This window comes from Phyllostomus discolor, chromosome 2, assembly GCF_004126475.2.
Source record: "Phyllostomus discolor isolate MPI-MPIP mPhyDis1 chromosome 2, mPhyDis1.pri.v3, whole genome shotgun sequence".
Classification (NCBI taxonomy): domain Eukaryota; kingdom Metazoa; phylum Chordata; class Mammalia; order Chiroptera; family Phyllostomidae; genus Phyllostomus; species Phyllostomus discolor.
Window position 1 is genome coordinate 163821608 of NC_040904.2, and position 23831 is coordinate 163845438.

Below are 23831 nucleotides of genomic sequence, written 5' to 3' on the forward strand. Positions count from 1 at the left end.
AAGGTCCTTTGGGTGTGTCCCTGCAGCCCAGCCCAGCTCAGCCCCTGCAACTGCTCCCCTTCTACACTTTTCACTTCCACCCTTAATGCCTGTGGGAGTGCCTGGGGTCGGTGCACAGAGCTTGGACTTCAGACCCCTTTTCTCTTGCTCTGTTCTCAGTAGAATGGAGGCCAATACCCTGGGTTCCCGCCCACTCTAGGACTGAGTCTGTGGTGGTCATGACGAAGTCAGCGAATGTCCCCTTCAGGCACCGACGTGCAAGTGTGTGCACACCCAGAGTCAACCACTTTCGTGGCATGTCTACCGGGCAGGCAGGCGCTGGTTAAGGAGGACACACACCCTCTGCTTTGGCTTTCTCCCTCACACTCAGCCTAAGACTCCTCCTACTCCCAGCACAGTTCCTCCTGCCCTCCTCCCCAGCCTCTCCCACTCCTGGTCCGAGCCTAAAGGTGGGGATTGGCAGCCAGTTGCCCCAGCTCCCCAGGCTTACTAAAGGAAGGAGGAGAGGGAGGGGGTCTTTGAGCCCAGAACTCAGAGCTGTCCTCCCACCCTCCCACCTCCCACCTTCATACCCAATAGTTAAACCAGTTTGCTCCTGGGTCCAAAGGACCATCTGGGGTAGCCAAGGGGAAGCAGAGACTATGTTGACCTGCAGGAGAAGGCTAAGCAAAGGGCAAAGACTGTGACATCTGCCCCAGCACACTCTGGCTCCATCACTCCGCCCCTGGGAGCACAGGGTACAGCTCCCATTGCCTGCTCTGGGGAGGCACCAGAGACTGGCCTTAACTGAGTCACAGCCTGGCCAGAAAACTCGACCAGCCCCCCTAGACGGCTGGAAGGGGGAAAGTGCCAGAGAGAAAGGGTGGCATCATGGGCCCAAGACACTGACCTCTTCTGCCAGCCTTGCCCGGCCTCCCGGGGATGGAGCCACGGAAGCCCAGCAAATGGGAGGGGCAGAGACCCAGGCGCTCCAGGCCGCCTCGCCCTGCCCCCCCTCCCACCCACCCTCCGCCCCCCAGCCCCAGGGCACCAAGGAGGGAGCTGGGCAGGGGCAGGCGGCAGGGGAGGGAGGAGCGAGGGCGGGAGGGGGAGGAGGGAGCCTGACTGGGAGGGAGGTGGGGGGGTGGGGAGGGAGAAAAAGAAAGAAAATATTTTCCGTGTCCCCGCCTGCAGAGTCAGTGTGCGGTTTGGGAGAAAATGTGTCGGATATTTTGGGGCGGTCACGTGGGCGGGCGGGCTCCGAGAGGCCCCGGGACAGTCCCAGCCTAGAGCCGGTGTCCCCCCCAAAAGCCCCCCATTACTGCGAGCCTCTGACACTGCGACGCTCCAATCCCGCGACCGCCGGACGCCGGGACCTCGGGGCTCCGCGGCCTCCCTTCCTCCTCCCTTCCCCTCCAGGTGAGTCAGTCGCGGGAACAGGCTCTCCCGCCCGGGACGCCCGGTTCCTCCAGTGAGGTGGGCTGGGGGCGGGGGCGCCGAGAAGCGCTGCCGGCTCCGTCCCTTCCAGGGCTGGTCAGGCTGTCTCGAAAGGTTTGAGGGGGACTTCCTGCCCCGACTTGGGGGTCAGCCCTGATCTGGAAAGAGAATGGGGAAGAGTTGAGACAAGCTGGCGCTGAGCTAGTCTTTATCGCCCCCTCATATCGATGAATAGCGGGGAGGGCATTTGGGGAAATATTTGGCCAGGGGGCTTCCAGCCTACTTTTGTGCTTCGAGCGTGAGGGAAGACAGTGTTCCCTCCTGTGGGGAAAGACCACTGCCTGCCCTCCCTAAGCCTTCCCCTGGAGGGTCTGAGGGGTGGATTTTTGGACCAAGCTAGTCCAACTTGCTTCTTCCCCTGTGGAGTGGCACAGCTTGGACATGGGACAGCAAGAAAAGGGCCTCTACCAGAGTGATCCTTGCCTTCTGGGTCCTGGAGTCTGGAGAGACAAGTGGATGGGACAGGGGCCTGTGAAGTTTCCCTGAACCACAGTTCAGGGCTCCCTCTTGCATATCCCCAGCCAGGGCTGTGAGTCTTGGCTTCCTCCAGCTCAGGTGAGGGGCTTCTTGAGCGTCTTCTTGGGGGAGGCTGAGTGAACAAAGGAAGAGCAGGGAGACTTGGGCAGGGACCCAGGAGTCCTAGTCCACAGCCCCATTGACACTGCCTCTCTGTTTTTAGCAATTACAGCCTGGTCCCCTCAACTTGACCCAGTATGTAGGAGGGAACCTCTGCAGGTGGCCAGAGGGTAAGAATGTGCATGGTTGTGGGGGTTAAGGGGACAGGGGGACCTGAGGAGAGGTCTGGAGGGCAAGAAGCCGAGATGACTGTGCCTCTTCTGGGCCCATGTCCAGGCATTTGCAGTCCCAGTCCACAAGTCTGAGGCTCCTGCCTTTACTGTCACTCCTCAGATGCAGAGTTAAGGTCGAGGACCACATGCAGTGCCCCATATCCTTAGGCAAGAAGAGACAAGGCAGGGGAGGGGGCAGGCGGTGGTGTGCCTGCAGCATGGGTGTCCCGGTTAGACACACGCACACACTCACACATACGTGCCCACACTCTGTGGCTTACAGACTTGTAGGCAGCACAGGGCACACCCCCCACCCGGCACACCCCCACCCCTGGCTCAGAAAGCCACCTAACTGGCACCTCCAGTTCCCCCCTCTGCCCCACCCTGTCCGTGCCCTCCGTTGCCCACACACATTCCACTGGCATTGCCTGCCTGCCTGCCTCCTGGGCACTGCCCCTCCCTGGGGCCAGTGGGGTGGAGGGAGGGCACCTGGGGATGAGAGGTGGAGACTCAAGGGTCTGGACTCCCCCCAAGGGTGGCACAAAGCCAGGGAAAACCAGCCCACCGCTGCCTCCTGGGGAGCAGGCTGGGGGCCCGGGCTAGAGCAGAGGATGCCTGGGTTCTCCGCCCAGGCTGGAGATGGGGTCATGGAAAAAGGTGGTCGTGTTTATACAGAGGGGAGGGGGGCAGCGGGTGGAGAGCAGCCGACAAGAGCAGCTTTGTTCCAGGCTCTGGAGCCGGTAGGGCAGCAGGGAGACGCTCCCCCCCTCCATCCGGCAGCCCCCTTCATCCATGCCCTCCCCTCAACTCCACCTCAGCTCTAAGAGAAGCAGCTTTGTATGGGCCCCTTTCCCCTAGTCAGCCCCACCTCCTTCTGAGGTGGCATCTTGGGAGGAGAGAAGTGCTTTCTCCCTTCCACAGGTTCCCCAAAGAACCAAGGCACCCGGGTCCCTGGTTTAGGATTTTATTCTCACTACCACTGTCTTCCGTTCCTTGGTCCCTTGCTCCACCCTGGACTTGAGACCTTTCCGTTCTCTTCCCAGCCAAGGCGGAGAAACCAAGGCTCAGAAATGGGATGAATCTCCGTCCCCTTTCTGTTTTCACTCAACCCTCAAGTCCTTTCTCTGAAGCAAAATAGAAGGTAGGCCAGGTAGAGCTGGGCACCTCTCTACTCCTTACAGCTTCATTCCTCATTAAGGATCAGGAGTCAGAGGCGTCCTCTCTGGGACTCCCCCCCCCCCCTCAATGCCCCATGTCCTCCTGCCCCACCCTCAGGTCTCTGTTTAGCATCAGTAGGTGAGAAGCAGACAAGGAGGCCTGGAGCACAGAGCATGTCCCGATCTAAGTCTGTCTGAGTGAAGAAGATGGGGGCGGGGGGGCTCTAGTAGTTTCTCACCCTTGGCATTAGAGAGGTTAATCCACCTGGAATGTGGCCCAGCCTGTTGAGCTATGGCCCAGGGGCCTCAGGGGCCCCGGACTCCTGGTTCTACCCAGGCTTAACCACAGATGAGGATTTCTGGGAATAGGGGAAGGAGGACAGGGACCCTGGGGGCTTGGAGCTCAGACTTTTAGAGCCTGAGGAGACACTGGGCTGAAGAATCTGAGGCTGTTGGGGACAGAGGTGGTGTCTGGTGAGGGGCAGAGCTGCTTCCTGCATGGGGACTGAGTGACATGTGGTGGTGTTGGGGTCTGAGTTCCTGTAACCCCCATGGCAGTCTACCCTTAGGAGCTCGAAGGCCAAGGGAGATGAGAGATAGGGAAAAAAAAAGGGAAGAGAGAGAGAGAGAGAGAGAGAAAGGGAGAATAAAGGTACACAGGTTGAGAGATATTGACCCTGAAGGAAAGAGATGTAGAAATTCCCATCACCTACCTCTGGGCCCGCCCGCCCTGTGGTTTTCATGTGTGTTCACTTTCTCTTGGTCTTTCTCCACCCATTTTCACCTCAGTCCATGATGGTTCTGGCTGGCAGAGGAGGTACCCAGGCTGGGGAGGCTTCCCTTCCTCTGCCCCTAACTCCCCAGAGAGGTGGGTGTTTGGGGGGCTCCAGGGAAAGCCAACCTTTCCCTTGTCAGAGCATCAGGCAAGGAACTATCTGCCTAGCCTTAGGATTCCCATTTCCTTTCTCCTTCTTTCTCTCTCCCCGCCCCACCCTGCCCCCACTGTCACAGGTTAAAAATCTCCCCGGAGTGGGGGCAGCTACATTTGAGAAGGGGAGGATGCAGGGAGGGCTTCCTTGAAGCAGAGGGCTCAGAGAAGAGAGAGAAAAGGAGATGGAGAAGCAAAGTGAGCTGAGAACAAGGAGAGGAGCTCTCTGGTGTCTTACCTGATCCACAGTGGGGCTTCCATCAACATCTGTGAATTTGAAGAAGAGGGTGCAAGAAAGGTTAGGAAGTGAAGGATAATTGGAAACAGAGAGAGAATTGGGAGGGGAAACTGGAAGAGTGAGTTTTGAGGAAGATGGAGAGAGAAGGAAATGCTAATTAAAAGAGAGATATGGCCCTGGCCAGATAGCTCAGTTGGTTGGAGCACTGTTATGATATGCCAAGGTTTCAAATTTGATCCCTGGTCAGGCATCTACAAGAATCAACCAAAGAATGCACTAATGAGTGGAGCAACAAATTGATGTCTCTCTCTATCAATCTCCCTTCCTCTCTTTCTCAAAATCAATAAATAAAAATTTGAAAAAAAGAAGAGAAATATGAAGAGAAGATACAAAGAGAAATGAGGAGACACTTAGGAAGCATTTAGTATGTGCCCTATAGTATTCTAAACACTTTACATGTTACATTTTTAACCCTTAAAACAACCTTAGGAAGTGGGTCCCATTGTTATCCCCAATTGACAAATGAGGAATATGAGGCACAGAGAGATAGAAGCAACACGTCCAAGGTCCCCCAGCTCAGCCAGCAAGTGACGGGGATCTGTTTCAGGTTGTCTGACTCCAGGGTCTGTGTTCCCAACCAGAGAGGGGAAAGGGCCCTAAAGTTACAACTGAGATGTTTGCTCTCTCCAGGATGGTAGAGAGTTTGAGACTTGGCTGTACCACTTACAGCCTTGTGACCTTAAGCCAGTCACTTAACATCAGTTTTCTCATTTATGAAATGGGAATCATAATTCCCACTTCACAGGATTGATGTAAAGGTTAAATTAAGTGCGTAGTCCAGTTGTATTTAATGGTCACTTCTCAGCTCAGGAGTCATCTCTGTCAGGAGTCCTAAGACTCTCCTACCTTGGAAACTCAGCTTACCCTTCCCCAGAGAGCTTCTCTGAGCTTGCCTAAGCATCTGCCCCGCCTCCTCCCCTGTGGGCCCTGAGTCAGGGCAGTACAAACCCTAGCAGCACAGACTTCAACAGAGACAGGTCCATGGGCTTGGAATGTCAGAGTGATCGTTCTCTCATCCCTTCTTTTCTTCTTTCTCCCTAGGACTCTCGGAGACCCAGTGGGCAGGCCACGAAGGGCGGGCACGGAGGCTCCCAGGCCTTTTAGGCAGTGGGCATGGGCGGGGGCTGTGGCTGAAGACCTCCCCCGCCCACTGCAGACCCCAAGGGATTCAGCCTCCCACACTGCAGCTGCCATGGCCACCAATAAGGAGCGACTCTTTGCCACTGGTGCCCTGGGGCCTGGATCTGGCTACCCAGGGGCTGGCTTCCCCTTCGCCTTCCCAGGGGCACTCAGAGGGTCTCCACCATTCGAGATGCTGAGCCCTAGTTTCCGGGGCCTGGGCCAGCCTGACCTTCCCAAGGAGATGGCCTCTCTGTGTGAGTCTCATGGATATTGGGGGTGGGGGACAGTGGAAACAGGAGGACATTTGGAAGGTGGGTGACATAAAAAACTGGCAGGGATGGGGGTTAGCTGACGGGGTGGCTAGGAAGGAGTGTTTACAAATGAGAGTCCTCCTGCCCAAATAGGATGGGAAAGTAGCATGCCTAAATTTGGGGGACGTCTAACAGTGCCTCCTGAGTGAGTCAACCAGCAGGGGGGAACACCTTTGTACACACAGCCAAGGGGGTTTTGGCTGAAGTTTGAGGGCGCTGCTAACATGTAGTGGAGGGTGTGGGGAACCAGGCTGGGAAGTAGAGGAGCCTGGGAGGCCAGTCAGCTGACACTGTGATCAGGAGGTGAAATTGTTCCGAATTAGGGGAAGCTGCAAAAAGAAGACTGGAACCTAGTGCCGGGTGCCCAAAGATGTGTGGGGTCTGGAGACTCTCCTTGTTGGTCTGGAAAGGGTGGAAACAGTCACAAAGAAGGTGCGCCTTCACCAGAAGTAATACAGGGAGGTGAAGGGGGTGTTCCAGAAGTATCCTCTCTTCTAGCCATGTGGGTTCTGACTCCTCCCCTCCCTGGAGGTCTGGCTCAGTGCCCATGTACTGTGCAGATCCCTACTTGTCCCTCAAGCTTGTCCTCTTTGGGTTAAGCCTTTGCGTGCTGACAGCTGGCCAGCCTTAGGCCTCTCCTTTTCTCTGTGGATCCTCTCTCTCCCCGCTTGGCAGTTGTTCTTTCTGACCAGGTCACTATAGGAGTGGGTGCCCATGAGCTGCAGGGCTGAGATGCTGAACTTTGTGGGCTAAAGGCTCAGCATGTGAGCTGGTATAGAGAAGCCCTTACCTAGAAAGAAGGGGAGGTGATGGAAGGACAGATAGAGAGAGGAGCAATTCCAGAGAGACAGGAACAGAGACAAAAGGAAGAGACAAAAAGACAAAGATACATCCTTTATAGCCCCACAAGCTTGGGAAGAGAGAAACAGGTGGAAGAGAAGAGGCCATGCCTTCAGGAGGGGGCACTTGGAGGGCTGTGTGGATGTGTAAAGGGGTGAATAGCCAGGGCTGGCTGGCGGCTCTACTGGAAAGAGTGTTCTCATCTGGAGATGGTGCATGCACGTGAGCCTGTGCATATGTGTGTGTGTGTGTGTGTGTGTGTGTGTAGACCATATGCAGTTGTGTGTGTACAGCATATCCCTCAGACTACACTCAGATACAGAATTCCAGTGTGTGCAACAAAGAGTCAGTGTGCAGAGGGAGGCTGGATTTAATAGGGCTGCTGACGGTGTGTCTGGTATTTGGTGAGGCCTGCCGGTGGCAAGTCTGTAGTCCAACGGGGGTTATTTGGGTGGTTTGCAGGTGAACAAGAGAACACAAAGCTCCCCTTTTTGGAAACTTCAGCTGGGCTTCCCCTACCTCACTTACAGCCCATGAATCTGTCCCAGGGCCTGGGGAGGTGCGAAGGAACCACCATTCCCACATGAATGTACTTCTTACAGAGAACCATACAGCTCAATCCTTTGGGACTTGATTTTCCCAGGTTTTGGGAGGGGCAACTAAAGAAGCAGGAGTAAGGAGGGAGAGGAGAAACAGATTGGTAGTGGGGAGAATGCTGAGAGTCATAGCCAGTCTCCAGTGAAGTTCTCCTTGTGGCCCTGTGCCCTGGGCACATTGAGGTCAAGGTCAAGGTTCAAAGTGAGGTCAAGGTAGTGGAAGGGGTCAGACTGGTCTCTAACCCCAAGGGCTGCCCTGAGGAGGGGGACTGAAAGGAAAAATCCAAGGGAGGAGCCAGGACCAGGGCAGGTAGCTACTGCGGGTGTGGCTGGCAGCTGGGGACAGGCCTGGGCAGAGAGGCGTGGTGGGGTGGGGAGGAGGTGAAGGCTTGGGTTCAGGCAGCTTGCATGGGAGTGGGGCATGGAGCACCTAGGGTAAATGAGAGGGTGGCAGAGGGGCAGGGAAGGCATCCTGGAGTCTGGGAGATCTCCCACAGTGGGAGATCAGCCAAGGGGTGAAAGAGTGTGGTCTGTCATTTCTCTGACCCGTTGTCCCTTTTTGGCTGGGGCCAGTTAATGGAGAGGGCTTGGAGGACAAAGTCTGATGCCAGAGCTATGCTCACCTTGAGTCTGTGTCTTTCTCTTCACTCTCTTGTCTCTTAGTCTATGGTGGGGTGGGTGGGGGGAGACGTCCATGAAAGAGTCTGGAACTTCTCCCTGGGGCTAACTCCTGGACCAGATGCTGGGTCCCTAACACCTTGGAGACACCTTGTTGGTATGGGAAGTCTTGTTCCACCTCTTGGGGTTCTCCAGAGGCTTGAGAGGGTGAGGCAGGCGTCTCAGAACCCTGTGGTGCAGGAGGGGAGAGGGAAGGGAGCATGTGCTGCCGAGACAAGCACAGGCCTGTGTGCATGGGAAAGCAGAGGTGGGTGTGCTTGCTCACAAATGTGCATGAAACCCTGGTGTCTGTGTCCCCACTGTTGTGTTGTGTTATATGTTTGCTTTATTGAGACAGCAGGGAACAGAGTATGATAGGAGGGAAAGGAAGCTTTGCCCTCCTCCTCTTCAGAACCACACAGGTGGTATCTGCGGTTCTGAAGACCTAGCCCTCTTTGTTCTCCGAATTTGGTGATAGTGTCCCTGGGGCAAGGAGCCCAGACTGTACCACACTAAGTCACATGGAGAAACTGAGGGCAGTTTGGCACAGGAAGTAATAGAATTCTACTTAAAATAAACTGACAAAGAGAGACTCCGAGACCTAAGCAACATGAGAGAGAACTACACAGGTCAAAAGGCATAGCCACAGAGAGAACCCAGATGCCGGGAGAGGCAAGGGGGGACAAGCAGGCAGGTAAGGGTGGCAAGCAGGAGGCAGCTAGTCCTTCTCCAGGAAAAAACCCAGCCGAAGGCCTCTTTCCCTTCCCCTCCCAGTCTCTCCTGCTTGGGCTCAGGCTCCAGCTCCAGGCCGACACAAACGGGGCTTTGATTGCAACAGGAAACCTCTCTGGTGTGTGTGTGGGGTGTGTGTGTGGGGGGGGAGCTGGGCAAGCCGCCGCCACTGGGGCCCAGGCTGCACCCCCCTCTCCTGGCCCCCTACCCGGTCCCAGCCCCCATCCTGCCAGCACTCCTTACATCCCCGCTTTGGGCCTTGTCCCTCGTTCACACCTCTATTCCCTCCACTCTTCTTCAGCCCCCTCCTCCAGAGGCCCCTCCCATTGCCCTTCAGGTGGGATTCCCATGTTAGGACTTACCCTTGGGGCTGGAACTTCTTTGCTTTGAGATGCCTCATCTTCAGTTTTTTTGAGGAAAGGTTTTGAAGAAAAGGCGAATTTAGCATGAGGAATTTAGAAGCAGTTATCCTCAAGCCCCATCCAGAAGATGGCAGGAGGCGGGGAAAGGAGGGGTGCATAAGAAGTTAGCTGTCCCTCCCTCCACCGTTCCTCGTTGGCTAAACTCATGCTTGTCAGGGTGGTAGAGGCCCTGAGGGGTGACCATGCAAGACTTTGAGGGCTAATGGCCTGGTCAGTGGGGGAGGGGTGCCCTTCTCTTTGCCTCTGGGGCCATGCCTTTGTGGGGCTCTAGCTGGGAGGGGCATGCCCCCTGTGGTGGTGGGGATCAGAGGGAAGGGGGTGAGTCAGGCAGCAGCGCCCCCCATACTCCCACCAGGCTGGCGGAGAACATCTGTTTCCCATGAAATGCTAGAAGGCTAATGGGTCTAATTGCTGCAGTAAGGGCTGGGGAGACTTTGGGGAAAAGAGGGGGCACTAGAGCCCCCCATTCTCTTACCTTCTCCTCAAGGTCATACTAAGACTGTCTAGAATGAGGGGTTAGAGTTCATGGGAATGGTGGGTCTGACACCGTAATGCCTGGTCCCTTATAAGGCCCCTCTCTCCCTTCAGTGCCTGGGAAATACACAGATGGGGCAATGAGAAGTGGGGTGCATCTGGTGAAGAGAAAGGGGGGCTATTCAGGACTCATGACTTCCTGGAGCCCTCCCCCAACTCCTCCTGTGCCCGACTCCCCCCACCCTCCCTGTGGCCTGGCCACTTCTGGTTCTAATTACTAACCAGGCAGGCCTGACTTAATTGGGACCTTTCAGATTTTGGAGGGGGAAGGGTGGGTGGGTGGGTGGAGACTGACAACTTGGAGTTGACTAATCAGGGCTCTTTTCCCCTTGTTTTTGAGGTACTCCTCATTTTGCACTTAATATTTTTTTATTTCATTTCATTCCATTTTTTGCCACTGTCCAGATTCTAATTCAGAAATTTCGGTGAGGGGATGGCTGGATTAGAAATGTGGTGTTTGGGGTTGGGGGCAAGAACAGGGGGCTCACACTGGGTTGGAAAGAGCCCTGCATGCCTCTTCATCCCTGCTTCAATCTTCTCCTTGGTCAGCCCTGCCACCTCGCGACACCCCCATCCGCAAGCCAGGCCCTGCTTCCCGGCCCCCCACCTCTCAGTCCCTGGCAGCCACCCGGGCCTCTTCTCCGGGCCTGTCTTCTCTTCCCTCGCCTACTCTGGCACCCCTTCCTGCTTTTTATTCTTACAAACTGGCGCCCCAGTCCTGCAGCACCCCAGTACGCCACCCCCACAAGAGATTCTTAGAAAAGTGCGCCCCACCCAGGCCCAGCCACAGCCGCCAGGAGGGGAAGGGGTCGGCCGGGCGCCGCTCCCGCTTCCCCAGCGCTCCCCGTTTGAGCAGCGCTGACAGAGCCGGCTGGGCCGGCCCGCCGGCCGGCCAGGCAGGCCGCGGGCGGGGCGCGAAGGAGGGGGCGGTTTCCGGGAGTCGCCGCGGCTGGCGCTGTCCCCGGGCCAGGGTTCCCATTCGGCCCGGCCCGGCGAGGGCAAACTCTTGACGTGGCCAAGTCCCCGCCTCCTCACCTTCTTCGCCGGGCGAGGGCGCTCAGTGCCTGGCAGGGGCAACCAAAGAAACAGAGAGGAGGCAGACTTTGGAGATCTGAAGAGCACTAAGTGTGGCACTGCGGGCGGGGGCGGGGGTGGTATTGCCAGTGGATATTTAATGGCTATGAGAATAGTTAACGATCAGGTTCAGTTATTTCCAAGAGTGACACTTGGCACTTTGGCCAGTTGGCACACTAGAAACTCGAGGAGAGGGGAATTGGTACTCAGGAGGGCAGCTTCGTCTGAGGCGCAGCTGGCTCTGTAGAAACAGTGTAGGGTGGTAGTTTTGTGCTCTAAAAGTGAAGTTAGGCTCTGACCGGCGTGGCTTAGTTGATTGAGCATCGGCCTGCAAAAAGCGAAAGGTCGCGGGTTCGATTCCCAGTCAGGGCACATGCCTGGGTTGCGGGCGCGTCCCGCGTTGGGGTGTGTGCGAGAGGCAACCGATCAGTGTTTCTGTTTCATACATTTATGTTTCTTTTTCTCTCGCTCTTTCTCCTTCCCTTCCCCTCTCTCTAAAAATAAATAAATAAAATCTTAACAAAAATAAAAGTGAAGTTAGGGTCAAGAAAGGGACATTGAGAGAGGTAGTGGAGGCGCTTGAGGAGTGTCTGCCGCAGGATGGGGCTTTGGAGACTTGGAGGGAGGCGGCCCGGGACACCGCGGAGGGAGAACAGCCCTGGCTAGGAGGGGCAGACTCCCGGCTCGGCTGGAGGGTGTGTGAGGAGGGGGGAACTCCGCAGAGGCGCTGGAGACTGCCTGGGCGGGGTGGGGCGGGGCCGGGTCAGGAGGAGGTGAGCGCGCCCGGCCACCCGCCCCGAGGGGGGTTCCCGGAGAGTTCAAGGCGGGAGCGCGCTCCGGCCCTACGACGGGGGGGCGGGGTGCACGGGAAGGAAGGAGGCAGAGCGAGCCGAGCCGCAGGAATGTTCTGTTGAGCCCTGAAGCGCGCGCGCGTGCGTGTGCGCGCGCAGTAGTGGGAGGAGTCAGGCCTGGGAACTAGGCGGTGGAGGTAGTGCAGGTCCCCAGGCTGTGGTGAAACACCAGGCGCTGGGAACCTCCATGTTCGCCGCTTCCCAGTCATCCTTGACACCCATGCCTGTATTTACTTGTGTCAAAAAGGGAGTGTTGGGGGAAGGGGGAAACTCGGAAGGAAATGCGTTTGCTTGGTTCCTCCACTCCTTCCCCCACCCCCGACCCGGGCACGCGCCTAAGTGCAAATGCCTGCAAAGCTTCCCGGTGCGGAGAATGCTTGCAAGTATTCTTGCAAACCAGGTGTGCTTGCAAAAACGTGTGCGCATCTATGATTTTTCTGTGCGTACAGATATGAATGTGCACTATTGCAAATTTGCAAATCATGGTGCCTGCCAGGATAAATGCATGCATTGATGTGTGTCTAAGCAAGCAAGCGCGCCGCTGTGCAAGTGTGTATATGTGTATGTGTGCACTCCACTCCCAGCTCTGCTCATCTTGGTGCCCGGCCCCCTTCGCTCTCCAAGCCCCACCCCCCACCCCTCAGGCTTCGCTTTTACAAAAGGTCTCCCCAGTGCTAGCTGCTGGGACGCCCAGAGCGAGCCGGACCGCTGCTGGAGCGGCGGCCCCGGCTTTGCGCCCCGCCCAGTCCCTTTCCCCTGCTGGGGATCCCCTTCTTCCCCGCCCACCCCATACCCCCCATGCAGCCCGGCGCCCTATGCTAGCCCTCCCCCTCCCCCCCTCTAGGAGCGGGGCGCCGCTGGGGGAGGAGGGGGAATCGGCTGCGGGTTCTTGGTGTTCCTAGCACCCAGCTTCCCTCCAAGCCGGGTCTCGATGTACGACTGCATGGAAACGTTTGCCCCGGGTCCGCGACGGCTGTACGGGGCTGTCGGGCCCGGGGCCGGCTTGCTGCGCAGAGCCACCGGCAGCTCCTGTTTCACCGGACTTGAGTCTTTTGCCTGGCCTCAACCCGCCAGTCTGCAATGTAGGTACCCGAGCCCCAGGGTGGGGTGTGGGGTGCAGGAAAGGCAGCGGCTCACTCTTTCCATGTGTAAAAGGTGGAATTGGGGTGCAAGTGGAGATTCTGACTCTGAGCGAGGGGCGAGTGTGTAGGAAAGGGAGACACTGGCCCTTTAAACGTGGGGGCCTCAGCGATTCCTTTGGGTGAGTGCAGTAGTGTTTTCAGTGTGTGCGGTTTTTATGGTGGGTGTTTAGCTAGGACATTTGGCTGATGCCACTCCAAAGTTCCTGGGGATAGAGAGAGACCGAAGTGTGTTGGTAGTTTGTGCCCGCCGGTCCGTGGCTCTGGAGGGATATGGCACCCAGGACCGTGGGTGATGTTTGTAAAGTTCATGTGGGAAGTTGGGAGTGTAAAAATATTATTCGCAGAGCGTGTGAATTCCAAGAGAGTGCAGCGCTTTGGTTAGGTGGTGTGGGTGCGAGTGAGTTTCTCTGCGCAATGTCGCCCACCGACAGCGTTGGCAGGCCCGCATGACCCTGCGTAGGGATGTTTGTGGCGTGAGGCCCGGAGGGCGTGTGCCCTTGCGTGGCTGCGGGGGCGGCTTTGGAAAGTGCTGTGTTCGAGCGTGCATCCTGTGTGTTCTCTGTGCAGGGTGGAAGGGGTGGTGCACACAACCCAGCCAAGGCTTCGTTCTGGCGCTCCCCGCTCCTTTTTATAAAGAAATGTTTGGAAATGTGTATAGGGTTGTATACAGAGACGACTTTTCCCTTTGGCTCCAACACACACAACTTCAGTAGGAAGTTAAAAGTTTAGAGCAAATTCTGTGTATAGGGTGGGGGTGACCTGGAGGTGGCAAAGGCCAGGGTGCGGGGCGGCAGGGGGTGGGTGTAGTACGACTACTAGGTCCCCAAATACCCATCTTCCTTCGCTGTGAAATGGGAGATGCCAGGCCTGGGGCCCTGGAACCCCTTTCCAGAGCGGTAATAAAAAGCTGGGGACTGAGAGGCAGTAAAAATGAAGTCCAGATGAGAGGCGGCTTTGAAGCCTGGGCCCAAGTGCCTGGCGGGGGTGGGGTGTGGGGAGGAGCCGGGAGGGGAGCCTGGAACCCCCCTTCCCCGAAATTTACCGGGGACTGGGACCGCGCTCGTACCCGGGTGCGGACGCTGGCGCGCGGGGGTGGGGGGGTTGGGGGGCGGGGTACGAGCAGTTTGGGGCATGCTAGGAACGGGCGGGCGCTGGGCGCTGGGGGAGTGCGCCCGCGGGGTCACGGAGCCCCCGCCAACGCGCCTCGCTCCTTGGCACTCTGCAGCGCTGTTTACGAGTTCGGCTTTTTTTTTTTTTTCTTTTGGTTCCAGGGCAGAACTGCTCAGATTTAACAACCGGGAGACTGGAAGAGGGAGGTGGCAAACAGGAGACCATACTTTGGGGTGGGGAGGGATGAGAGCTAACAGTGTGGCATTTGAAGGGTGGAGAAAGCATGGAACTACTGCTTTGCACCAAATCCTTGTGAATTCTTAATCTTCCTCTCATTGCCCAATAGGATGCTGATTTGGGGTATGCTGGGAGGGGGGGTGTTGAGGTGGAGAATATCTCCCAGGAAGGATTTTGTGGGGGCTGCGCTGGGACCCCAGTTTTTTTCAGGCTCAGGGAGGCCCTTTGCACTTGGCTGGCAGTATGTTTTTGCATTTCAGTTTGGATCAATAATTTTGGCCTCTAGGATCTTGGTGGGCGTCATGCCTGCTCCACACATTTCAGGAAAGTCGTTTAGACCTGGGTGTCTAAACCAGAGAAGGAAAGAGGTGCTTTGAGGGGAGGGCCGCTTGGTATGTTTGTGCATTTTGGCGGCTTCAGTGTCCTGGTGCTGCGTTGGCAGGCCCGGGTGTTTGTCTGGTAGCTGAGCTGCTGGCTTGCAGATATGAAGTGGAGTGCTGGGTGTTGTGTGTCCGCTTTGTGACTCGTGCGTCCACTCCCACAGGGTGGCTGAAGTCAGTGCACCCTTATGCCGCCTGTGCCAGGACCCAGCTGTGGTAAAGGAGCCCACTGATGCTATGCCTGCTTCCGTGCCCTGTGCGTTGTTGATGTGTGAGTGTGTGTGTCTCCAAAGAGGTATGTGGCAGATTGTGAGTTCGGGCTTCTCAGCCCTGGGCCTCGCAGCTGGGAGCGTTTACAGCCGGTTATAAAGAGTTTGTTTGAAGCTCCGCTCAGCCTGGCCAGGAATTTCCTCAATTTCAGCAATTTGGGCTTTAAAAGGAAAAAAACCCAGAGCCCATCCCCTCCTCCCCAGCAGGGGCCCCAGCCTAGCCCAGGAGCAGCATCTCGATGGTGGGGGCTCCACTCGGCCACGAAGGGGATCTGTACCCAGTTGGCCTACTTCCCTCTCCCTTGCCCTTCACCCACCGGGCTGTACTTTAGGGTTCAGAGGATGGAGGTGTGCCAGAAGGATACGGAGAAGAAGTGACAGTGCCACATAGATGGGAAAAGCTGCCCCGGGCCTGTGTCCCTTCGGCCCCCAGTCTTAGAATTGGCTGGCACTGCTCCATGCCAGTCTGACCACACCCAGGCCCTTTCACAAGAGAGGAAATGAGGCAGCGCTCTGTGGGCTGGGAGCAGTCAGCACCACCCCACACAGTGGCCTGTGGCAGCACTGCTGCCCTCAGAGGACACCAAGAGGGGCCCTGAAAGGCATTCCAGCCCATCCCACATCTCTCAGCCCCAGGCCCTCCTGGAGTCTCCTGTCCTCCACCCCCACCCCACCCCCCACTTCACCCCCCACCCATCTGAATAGACTCCAAGCACCCTTCTTTCCCCCCTCCTCTCTCTCCTTTTCTTTGGGGACTCTCCCTCCAACAGGATTCTTATGTTAATTGAGTGCCCTTGTGTTTGGGGGCGGATGGGCTTTCCTCCTGTGGGGTGAGTAGAGAGGGCCCAGACCAGCGTCCTGGGCATTCCTTTTGCCCTTCTGGGCCATGGGGTGGACTTCTGACCAGGTGGGCTGCTGAAGGTTAGAAGGAGGAAGGTGTTCATGAGGTGGGTGCCTGGGATACTTCTTAGGGAGGGTATTAGGGTTTTCTTGTGTTGCCTGAGCCCTCCAGCTTTGGGCAACAGATCCTACAAGTTGAATAATTTATAGACTTTTCCATCCTCTGAACATGAACTACACACCCTAAAAAGGTTTACTTAGCAGCCTGCTGAACAGAGGGCCTTCTCCCCACACATGCTATGTGGGGTAGGCCTAGACCCCTTCTGAGTTGCAATTGGTTATTTGTGGCAAAGTTTAGGAGTGAAGACAGAGGCTCAGAGAGGATCCAAAGATAGCTCCCCTCCCCCATCAGCCCTGTTTACTTAGTGTCACCTGACTTCTTTGGTTTGCTACACCCTCAACAGCTTCTAGACCTGAGAATCTGAGCAAATATCTCAGTCTCTCCTTTCCAGCTTTTGTGACTCTCGGCCAGTACACTCAGAGCCAGTCAGAAGACCTGAGAGAGAGCCTGGGCTCCACTGTCAAGTGGCAGTGGGGCACGGGGCTGGTCACGTCCCTCTGCTGGCCTCAGGTGTAAAATCAGGTTGTTGCATAGCCTTTAACCTACTTTCCTGATACCTGTGTCCCATCTGCTCCACTGTCTTGGTGGTTTCTTGGGGAAAGGATGGTGGTGGTTATTTGGCAGGCAGTATGAGAGGGGAGAGCTTGAGGATTATCTACTCTCTACTACTTGAAAGGAAATGAAGTCCTATTCTACCTCCTGAGTATCCTAGCAGGTTATTTAGCCAGGTGCCAGCTACAGGTGGCTTGTAATTGCCTGTCACCTCCAGATCTATTGCCTCATAAGGAGGAGGATGGTGAGAGGGCCTGACAAGGATCAACTGATGTGACAGGGAGTGACTAGAGAGTTCAAAGCCATGGGCCATAACCCCTCCACCTACTCACTTTATAGCTGAGGAAACCAAGGCCCAGAGAAGTTAACTTCCAGTGTGGCCTTGACCTGGAATTTGGAGACTTGAACAGTGTCCCGTGAGCCTCTGGTTGGCATTATTGTGGGGGGAGGTGGCCAGACTGCGGGAGATGCAGTGGGTGTTGGGGGTTTCTGATAGTGTTTACTGTGGGGCTGTACACAGGGACTTAAAATCACTGTGTGGTGATGATGTTGCCACTGCCGAGCAGGAGGAAGTGGGAATGGGTGTGTGTGTATGATGAGGACACCGGGAGAACTGAGGGGTTCTTCTCCCCCAACCCTCATCTCACACTGCTTCCCCCCCAGCGGTGGAGACACAGAGCACTAGCTCTGAGGAGATGGTGCCCAGCTCACCCTCACCCCCTCCACCTCCTCGGGTCTACAAGCCATGCTTCGTGTGCAATGACAAGTCCTCTGGCTACCACTATGGGGTCAGCTCTTGTGAAGGCTGCAAGGTGTGTACGTGGTGGGGATTGTTGGGGGGGATGCATTTGGGCATCTGGAGTCACTTGATGAGATCAGAGACCAGGGCCCAGAGCAGAGGGGTGAGGCAGACGCCGTGTATGGGTAGGCATCCCTCTCTGAGGTGGGAGGGGTTAATAGGTTGGGTCAGGCCTGGGGCCACCTACAAGGCCTATGAGAAGCTAGTGCTCCCAGTATCCTGCTTCACTGACACTCTCCCCACCCCCTACCGCAGGGCTTCTTCCGACGCAGCATTCAGAAGAACATGGTGTACACATGTCACCGAGACAAGAACTGTATCATCAATAAGGTGACCCGGAATCGCTGCCAGTACTGTCGGCTACAGAAGTGCTTTGAAGTGGGCATGTCCAAGGAAGGTAGGCAGGCTCTGAGCCCTGGCCTGGGCAGGAGCACTCCTGACCTAGCCTGTGTTTGCCACCCTCTTTCTCCTTCTCTGACCTCTGAGATCTAGCTTGTGCTGGGGTGTTGCCTCCTTCCTAGACAGTCCTATTTGATTAGCTGCATTCACCAGGGAAGCTCTGCCCATTTTCCTGTCTCAGAGATTAATTAACCCTTAAGTAAATGGGGGTTATCATCTCACATTCCCCTGTTCAATGGAGAAGTGAGGGGGGCTTGCCAGTCCCCTCCCCTGCTCCCAGGACTGAGCCTGAGGTGGATCTGGGGTGCCCCCCTCCCCTGCACCATTGTGCTGCCAAGGCTATAAGTGGATATCCTGCCGCTTGCATATCCTGCCCCCCCCCCCCCTCAGCTCCTGCAGGGTGACAGGAAGGGCAGGATGGAGCTGAATGGCCTGGGGAGGGAGCAGAGGCTGTAGGCCCTGGGTGGGGCTGGGGAGAACCAGCTTGGAAATGGGAGCTAATGTAGGAGATGGAGAAGCTGAGGCACTGATTAGGGTTCCAGGGTAAGTAGATGTTTATGATAAGGATGAAGCATATTAAATCAGGGTGAGAGGGTATATCCAGAGGGAGGTTCTGAGGGTCCTGACCCTCTCCTTCCACCTCCACCCCCAAGCTGTGCGGAATGACCGGAACAAGAAAAAGAAAGAGGTGAAGGAAGAAGGGTCGCTTGACAGCTATGAGCTGAGTCCCCAGTTAGAAGAACTCATCACCAAGGTCAGCAAAGCCCATCAGGAGACCTTCCCCTCGCTCTGCCAGCTGGGCAAGTACACCACGGTGAGGAGTAGGCAGGGCCTCAGTGAAGGCGGGGGATTGTTCACCTTGGGGAATGGGGAGGGGCTGCGCTGGAGGCCATGGTCTGATGCTGAGGGCGAGAAGGGCATCAGAATGCAGAGGGGAGAGCTTGGCAGAAAGAAGACAGCTTGCGGAGCGGGTCTTAGCTTGCATTCTCATCCGTCCTCCCTGCAGAACTCCAGTGCGGACCACCGGGTGCAGTTGGATCTGGGGCTGTGGGACAAGTTCAGTGAACTGGCCACCAAGTGCATCATCAAGATTGTGGAATTTGCCAAGCGGCTACCCGGCTTTACAGGGCTCAGCATTGCTGACCAAATCACTCTGCTCAAGGCTGCCTGCCTGGACATCCTGGTAAGTTAGTAACCCCATGGCCTGTCTTCCGCCACAGCCTGACCCTTGTATGAAACCAAGGAGTCGGTCCTCACAAAGATTTTATTTCTCCTCCCCGCCTCCAATCTGGGACTCCCCAGATCTCCTTTAAATTCCAGCCTTTTTTTGTCTTACCCCTTGACCCTAAGACCTGATCCTAGACTTCTGGAAGCCCTCCCTCCTGACTTCTCTTTCCTCTCTGAGCTCCTGACCGTACACCCCTCCCTGCCTTCCTCCCCAGGCTGCTTCAGATTGCCCTCCTTTTGGACCTAACTTTCTCACTCTCTGCACATGCACCTCATTCCTTCTCTGCCTCAGCCCCAGATGTGCCCCTCTCCAGAGACAGCGTTAACCCTCCCCTCCCCCACCACTAGATGCTTCGGATCTGCACAAGGTACACCCCAGAGCAGGACACCATGACCTTCTCTGATGGGCTGACCCTGAACCGGACTCAGATGCACAACGCTGGCTTTGGACCCCTCACAGACCTCGTCTTTGCCTTTGCTGGGCAGCTCCTGCCACTGGAGATGGATGACACTGAGACAGGGCTGCTCAGTGCCATCTGCCTCATCTGCGGAGGTAAGGGTGCGCCCCCTGGTGTTTTCTCGTGTTCTTTCCTGCCATGCCTCCTAACTGATCTCTCACCAGGCTGGAGACCTTTGCCCCTGCCCTTGGGATTGTTGTACTTGGCCCCATCCACAGACTCCTTAGATCCTGTGTAAGCTCCCTGAAGCCTGGAATGTGGGACAAAAGGGGGCAGAGCCAGGGGGAGCTGGAGAGACCCCAGATACTGGCACTGGGATAGGGGTTGGGCAGGAGTGACTTACCAGAGCCAGCCTCTTACTGAAGGGGAGAAAGTACAGGGCCTGGGCAGGGGAGATGGCCTAGGCGGGGTTCAAGGATAATAGTTGAAGGACTGATGGGACAGAGTTTTGTCAGCTGGAGACCCATAAGGCAGGCCATTTGGGAATCAGCCGCATGTCACTGTCCTCCCCACCTCTTCCTTTCTCCACTGTTCTTGTCCTCACAGACCGCATGGATCTGGAGGAACCTGAAAAAGTGGACAAACTACAGGAGCCACTGCTGGAAGCCCTGAGGCTATATGCCCGCCGGCGGCGGCCCAGTCAGCCCTACATGTTCCCGAGGATGCTCATGAAGATCACCGACCTCCGGGGCATCAGCACCAAGGGTTAGTCACAACGGAACCTCCCTTCTCTCTTTCTAGAGGTGCTGGTCTTCCAGGTCACTCAGGTGGACAGGTAGAGATAAGAACAGAATGGGTGAGAACCAGGGAGCCTTCAGTAGAATCTAGGTGTGCCTTGTTCTGCTGTTTGTAAACTGAGCTATCCTTATCCCTGCCTCCCAAGTTGCTGAACGAGTTAACATAATGGGCCTCAAACTGCACTGAATGAAAAACTCAGTTCCTCAGTGGCAGTAGCCGCATTTCAGGTGTTCAGTAGCCATGCGGGGCTACACCTGCTATTCTGGACGGAGTAGATATTTCTGTCACTGCTGAAAGTTCTATCGGACAGTGCTGGTTTAGAAAGATGCCTGGAAGATAGTTAGTGTTTGGCAAATAACAGGTATTGTTGTGTTATTAACAGCAGATATGTATTAGAGGGTGGGATCCCCGGGGAGTGGGGCTGGGTGTTGGGCATAGTGTGAACTTTGAGAGGACAGCCTGAAAGAATGGGGTGAATGGACAGCAGCCTGGCAGAGAAGATACACAGAGGCTCCAGGCAGAGAAGTGGCCCGCGGGAGCCCTAAATTAGGGAGAGGGTAAGCTGGAACAGAGGGGTGGCAGGCCTGTGCTGGGAGCCCCCAGAGGGGAGTAGTAGGGCAGTTAAGAAAGGTTGTGGTGGTGGCCTCATGGGGCATGCACCTTTGCCCCCCAAGACTCTTTGCCCTTTCATTGTAGGAGCAGAAAGGGCCATCACCCTGAAAATGGAGATTCCAGGCCCGATGCCTCCCCTGATTCGAGAGATGCTGGAAAATCCTGAAATGTTTGAAGATGACTCACCACAGACTGGTCCCCACCCTAAGGCCTCTAGCAAGGATGATGTTCCAGGGGGCCAGGGCAAAGGGGGCCGTAACCCCCAGCCTGGCCAGGGCCCCTGACTTCCCCACCACGGGGGTTGGGGCTCCAGGCAGCAGACTGACCATCTCCCAGACACTGCCCATGACTGGGGGAGGACCTGCTCTGCCCTCTGCCCAACCCTTCCAATGAGCTCCTTGTTTTTGCCAAAGTTTCCGGGGGTGCCTCTGTGTTCGTCCCCTTCCTGCTCTAACTGGCTCCCTTTCCAGTCTTGGGGGTCTGCCCTGCTCCCTCCAGGAGAGAGGACAGAGGGGCAAGCCTAGGTTTGGACTCTAAAATCTCAGTACTGCCCCTCAGACTCCAGGGTCCCAGGCTCCCCAGGGCAGGAGGAAGACCCTGCCATTCTACAGCCCCTTCCTCTGCCAGGTGCTTAGGCTTCTGGGAGCAAACAGGAACACTAGAGACCAAAAGGAGGGTGTAGGGGGAGGGCTGAGCCCACCCTCTAGCCCCTGCCCTTGGTGCCTAATGCTGCGTAATGCACCTGCCAGGTGCATGCTACCCTTGTGCCCCATCCTGTGCCAGGTCAGGGTGGGGCAGGCTGGGCCCTGCATTTCTGGGGGGGGGGACCAGAGGGTGAAGGCCACAGATGCAGGCCCATTCTGCACCTCTTTGCTTGGGCCCAGAGTTTACCTTGTGCCCTCCATTATAAGCCCCTCCCCAACCCTGTCATGTGCCTTGGGCTCCCCCTGCCCCTCATCTCAGCCATGGGGCAGGGACCCTCCTACACTACAGAGGGACCAGGGGACCCCTTTCCCCCTAGTGCCTTTCCCCCTGACCCACCAGAGCAGCTTGGCCCAGGGAGAGGGGGGGTGGGTGCTGCTTAGCTGATCCTGCCCTGACCCAGAGGAAGCCTCTATTTATTTATTAGCTTTTGTTTACACCCTGGAATTGACCCCTTCCTCTAGGGGTCTTGGGAGGGGAAGCCCAGGGCCCCTGTGACCCCCTCCCTTCTTCCTCCAATTCCCAGTTTGTATTTAGCTGCCAAATAAGATTCCCACTGGCTCCCCTTTTTCTCTGGGGGGTCAGGGTGCTGTCCCCTCCCCTCTGTTTACATCTCCCCTCCACCCCGCTGTATCGCATATTGCTGAGTTTTCTATTTTTGCAAAATAAAGTGATGGAAACTCATGAGATGTGGCTCCCTTGAGGAGGTGGCGGTGGGGGAAAGGACCAGCGGGCCTGAAGAGGGACTGGGTGAGGAGGGTAAACTCCCAATCGACTGGATTTTTAGCTTTCTCAGGGGAACAGGGGAAACGGTGTAATGTGCCTGGGTGGGAGGGTAGTGGGGGAGGCAGATGGCCCACAGGCCCACCCTGGGTGTCTGGACCACCTGTGGCCACCAGTGTGGGCTCTTGGCTCTGACCTCACGGACCTGTGAGGAGGCAGAAATGAGCCTCAAAGGTCTTTAAACTGTCCCCACCCACAATTACGTCTATGTGTATCTCTGCCCTCGGGGGAGGGGGTTCACTGGAGTTTCATTTAGTTCTCATGAGGGTCTCTGGTCCCAGAAGAGAAGACCCACAGCCTGCATCTAAGTTAGTGTTTGTTTTATACCAACCCCTCACTCCACGCGCTCTCCCACCCCTTATGACTCCACTCTTATCTTAAGGGTCACTCCCTCTGTCCCATCTGACCCCACCCTTCACCCCATGACCTCCACTCAGCTTTCATGACACCAGGGTTATCTTCTGTCCTAATCTCCCCCTGCCCCTGTATTCCCCACTGCCCTTGGCCTCCACCACCGGCACCGCTGCACTCCCTCACCATCACTCTCCTGCCCCGCCCCACTGCGGTCCACTTCTTCCCCGGGACAGGGCCTTGCCTACCTTCTTCCTGGCTTTCTTCACTGATGACCTGTGTGTATCAGACAGAGGGTGAGGATGTGGAAGAAGGGGAGGAGAGAAGAGTGGGGGAAAGCAGAAGAAGAAAGTGAAAGAAGCTCTAGAGGAAACCACAGGGCCTATGGGGTGGGGGGCAGTCATCGCCATGATAATCTCTGCTTGTGGGGGAAGGGTACCATGTCCCATAGCCTGAGGCCAGTTCTCCCCAGTTGCCCCCACCAGCAGCTGCACTCCTACATTCCACCTGCCGTTTACCAAGCCTCCGCTGAGAGGTGGGCGCTTTGCTAGGTGCTGTGGCTTCAGTTAGTCCTGCCTGAAAGGAGTGCTCCTCCTGATAAAGGAGACACCTGTGAACACAGACCTCTTGTCCAGTTCCTTCTCAAAGCGCCCTCTGGTCAAGTGTGGGCAGGAAAGAATTTTTCCACAGCCCTGTCTTCTTACGGGCCTCCTCCTTGCTTCCGCTCCAGCCCCAACTGCCATCCTGTACTCCCTGCTTCTCCTGGGTGGCTTCCTCCACCCCTTTCCCAGGCTCCCATGCTGTCGTGCCTCCTTGGCCCAGTCTCCTCCTCTCAGCCTGGCCTCGTGCCTCTCTCTCAACTTCCCAGCTGTCTGGACCTCGAATTTCTCAAAGCCTCTCCACTTTTCACCCTGTTCTCATTCAATGATTCTCTCATCAAGCCCCTAGTATGTGCCAGGTTCTCTTGTAAGCAATTGATATGAATTATCTCATTCATTCTCAGCAATCCTATGAGTTCCACTTGAGAGATGAGAAAATAGCCACGGGAAGGACAAACAACTTATCTAAGGCAAGTGTTACAGAGCCAGGATTTGAACTGAGGCCATTTGGCCCTGGAGCCAGTGTTGTTAAGCACCCACTATGGTACAGTAGGCGCTGGGTTTTCAGAATGAACAACAGTTACTAATTTCCCCCTCTCTGCAGTACTTACTGCCTCCATATTTCTTCCTTCCTATCATCTTCCTCTATAACAAAGTGGAGAGATCATCACGGAGGGCAGGGAGGCAGGCAGACCTGGATTTGAATCCCAGACCAGCCAGTTACTA

The 23831-nt window shown here is 56.2% G+C and overlaps 1 protein-coding gene across 4 annotated transcripts; it reads left to right on the forward strand.

The window, feature by feature from the left end:
* Positions 1-1155: 1155 nt before the first annotated feature.
* On the forward strand, positions 1156-22056 carry RARG (retinoic acid receptor gamma). Of its 4 annotated transcripts, XM_028531593.2 has the most exons (10): positions 1156-1398; positions 2156-2222; positions 5689-6023; positions 17101-17249; positions 17492-17633; positions 18289-18449; positions 18642-18818; positions 19211-19415; positions 19867-20025; positions 20755-22056. In XM_028531593.2, exons 3-10 carry the CDS (start codon positions 5840-5842, stop codon positions 20952-20954), a joined length of 1377 nt encoding a protein of 458 aa, XP_028387394.1. In that variant the 5' UTR covers positions 1156-1398; positions 2156-2222; positions 5689-5839; the 3' UTR covers positions 20955-22056. The 4 variants fall into 4 exon arrangements, with proteins under 4 accessions (XP_028387394.1, XP_028387395.1, XP_035874848.1 ...); XM_028531594.2 differs by lacking the exon at positions 2156-2222; XM_028531595.2 differs by lacking the exons at positions 1156-1398; positions 2156-2222; positions 5689-6023 and adding an exon at positions 12484-12868.
* The last annotated feature ends 1775 nt before the right edge of the window (positions 22057-23831 follow it).

Bases quoted from the DNA above. Each gene is read 5' to 3' on its own strand.
- RARG (XM_028531593.2), top strand. From the start codon at position 5,840: ATGGCCACCAATAAGGAGCGACTCTTTGCCACTGGTGCCCTGGGGCCT. The intron at 17,634-18,288 runs GTAGGCAGGCTC...TCCACCCCCAAG, and splicing joins AGTGGGCATGTCCAAGGAAG to CTGTGCGGAATGACCGGAAC. The intron at 20,026-20,754 runs GTTAGTCACAAC...CTTTCATTGTAG, and splicing joins CCGGGGCATCAGCACCAAGG to GAGCAGAAAGGGCCATCACC.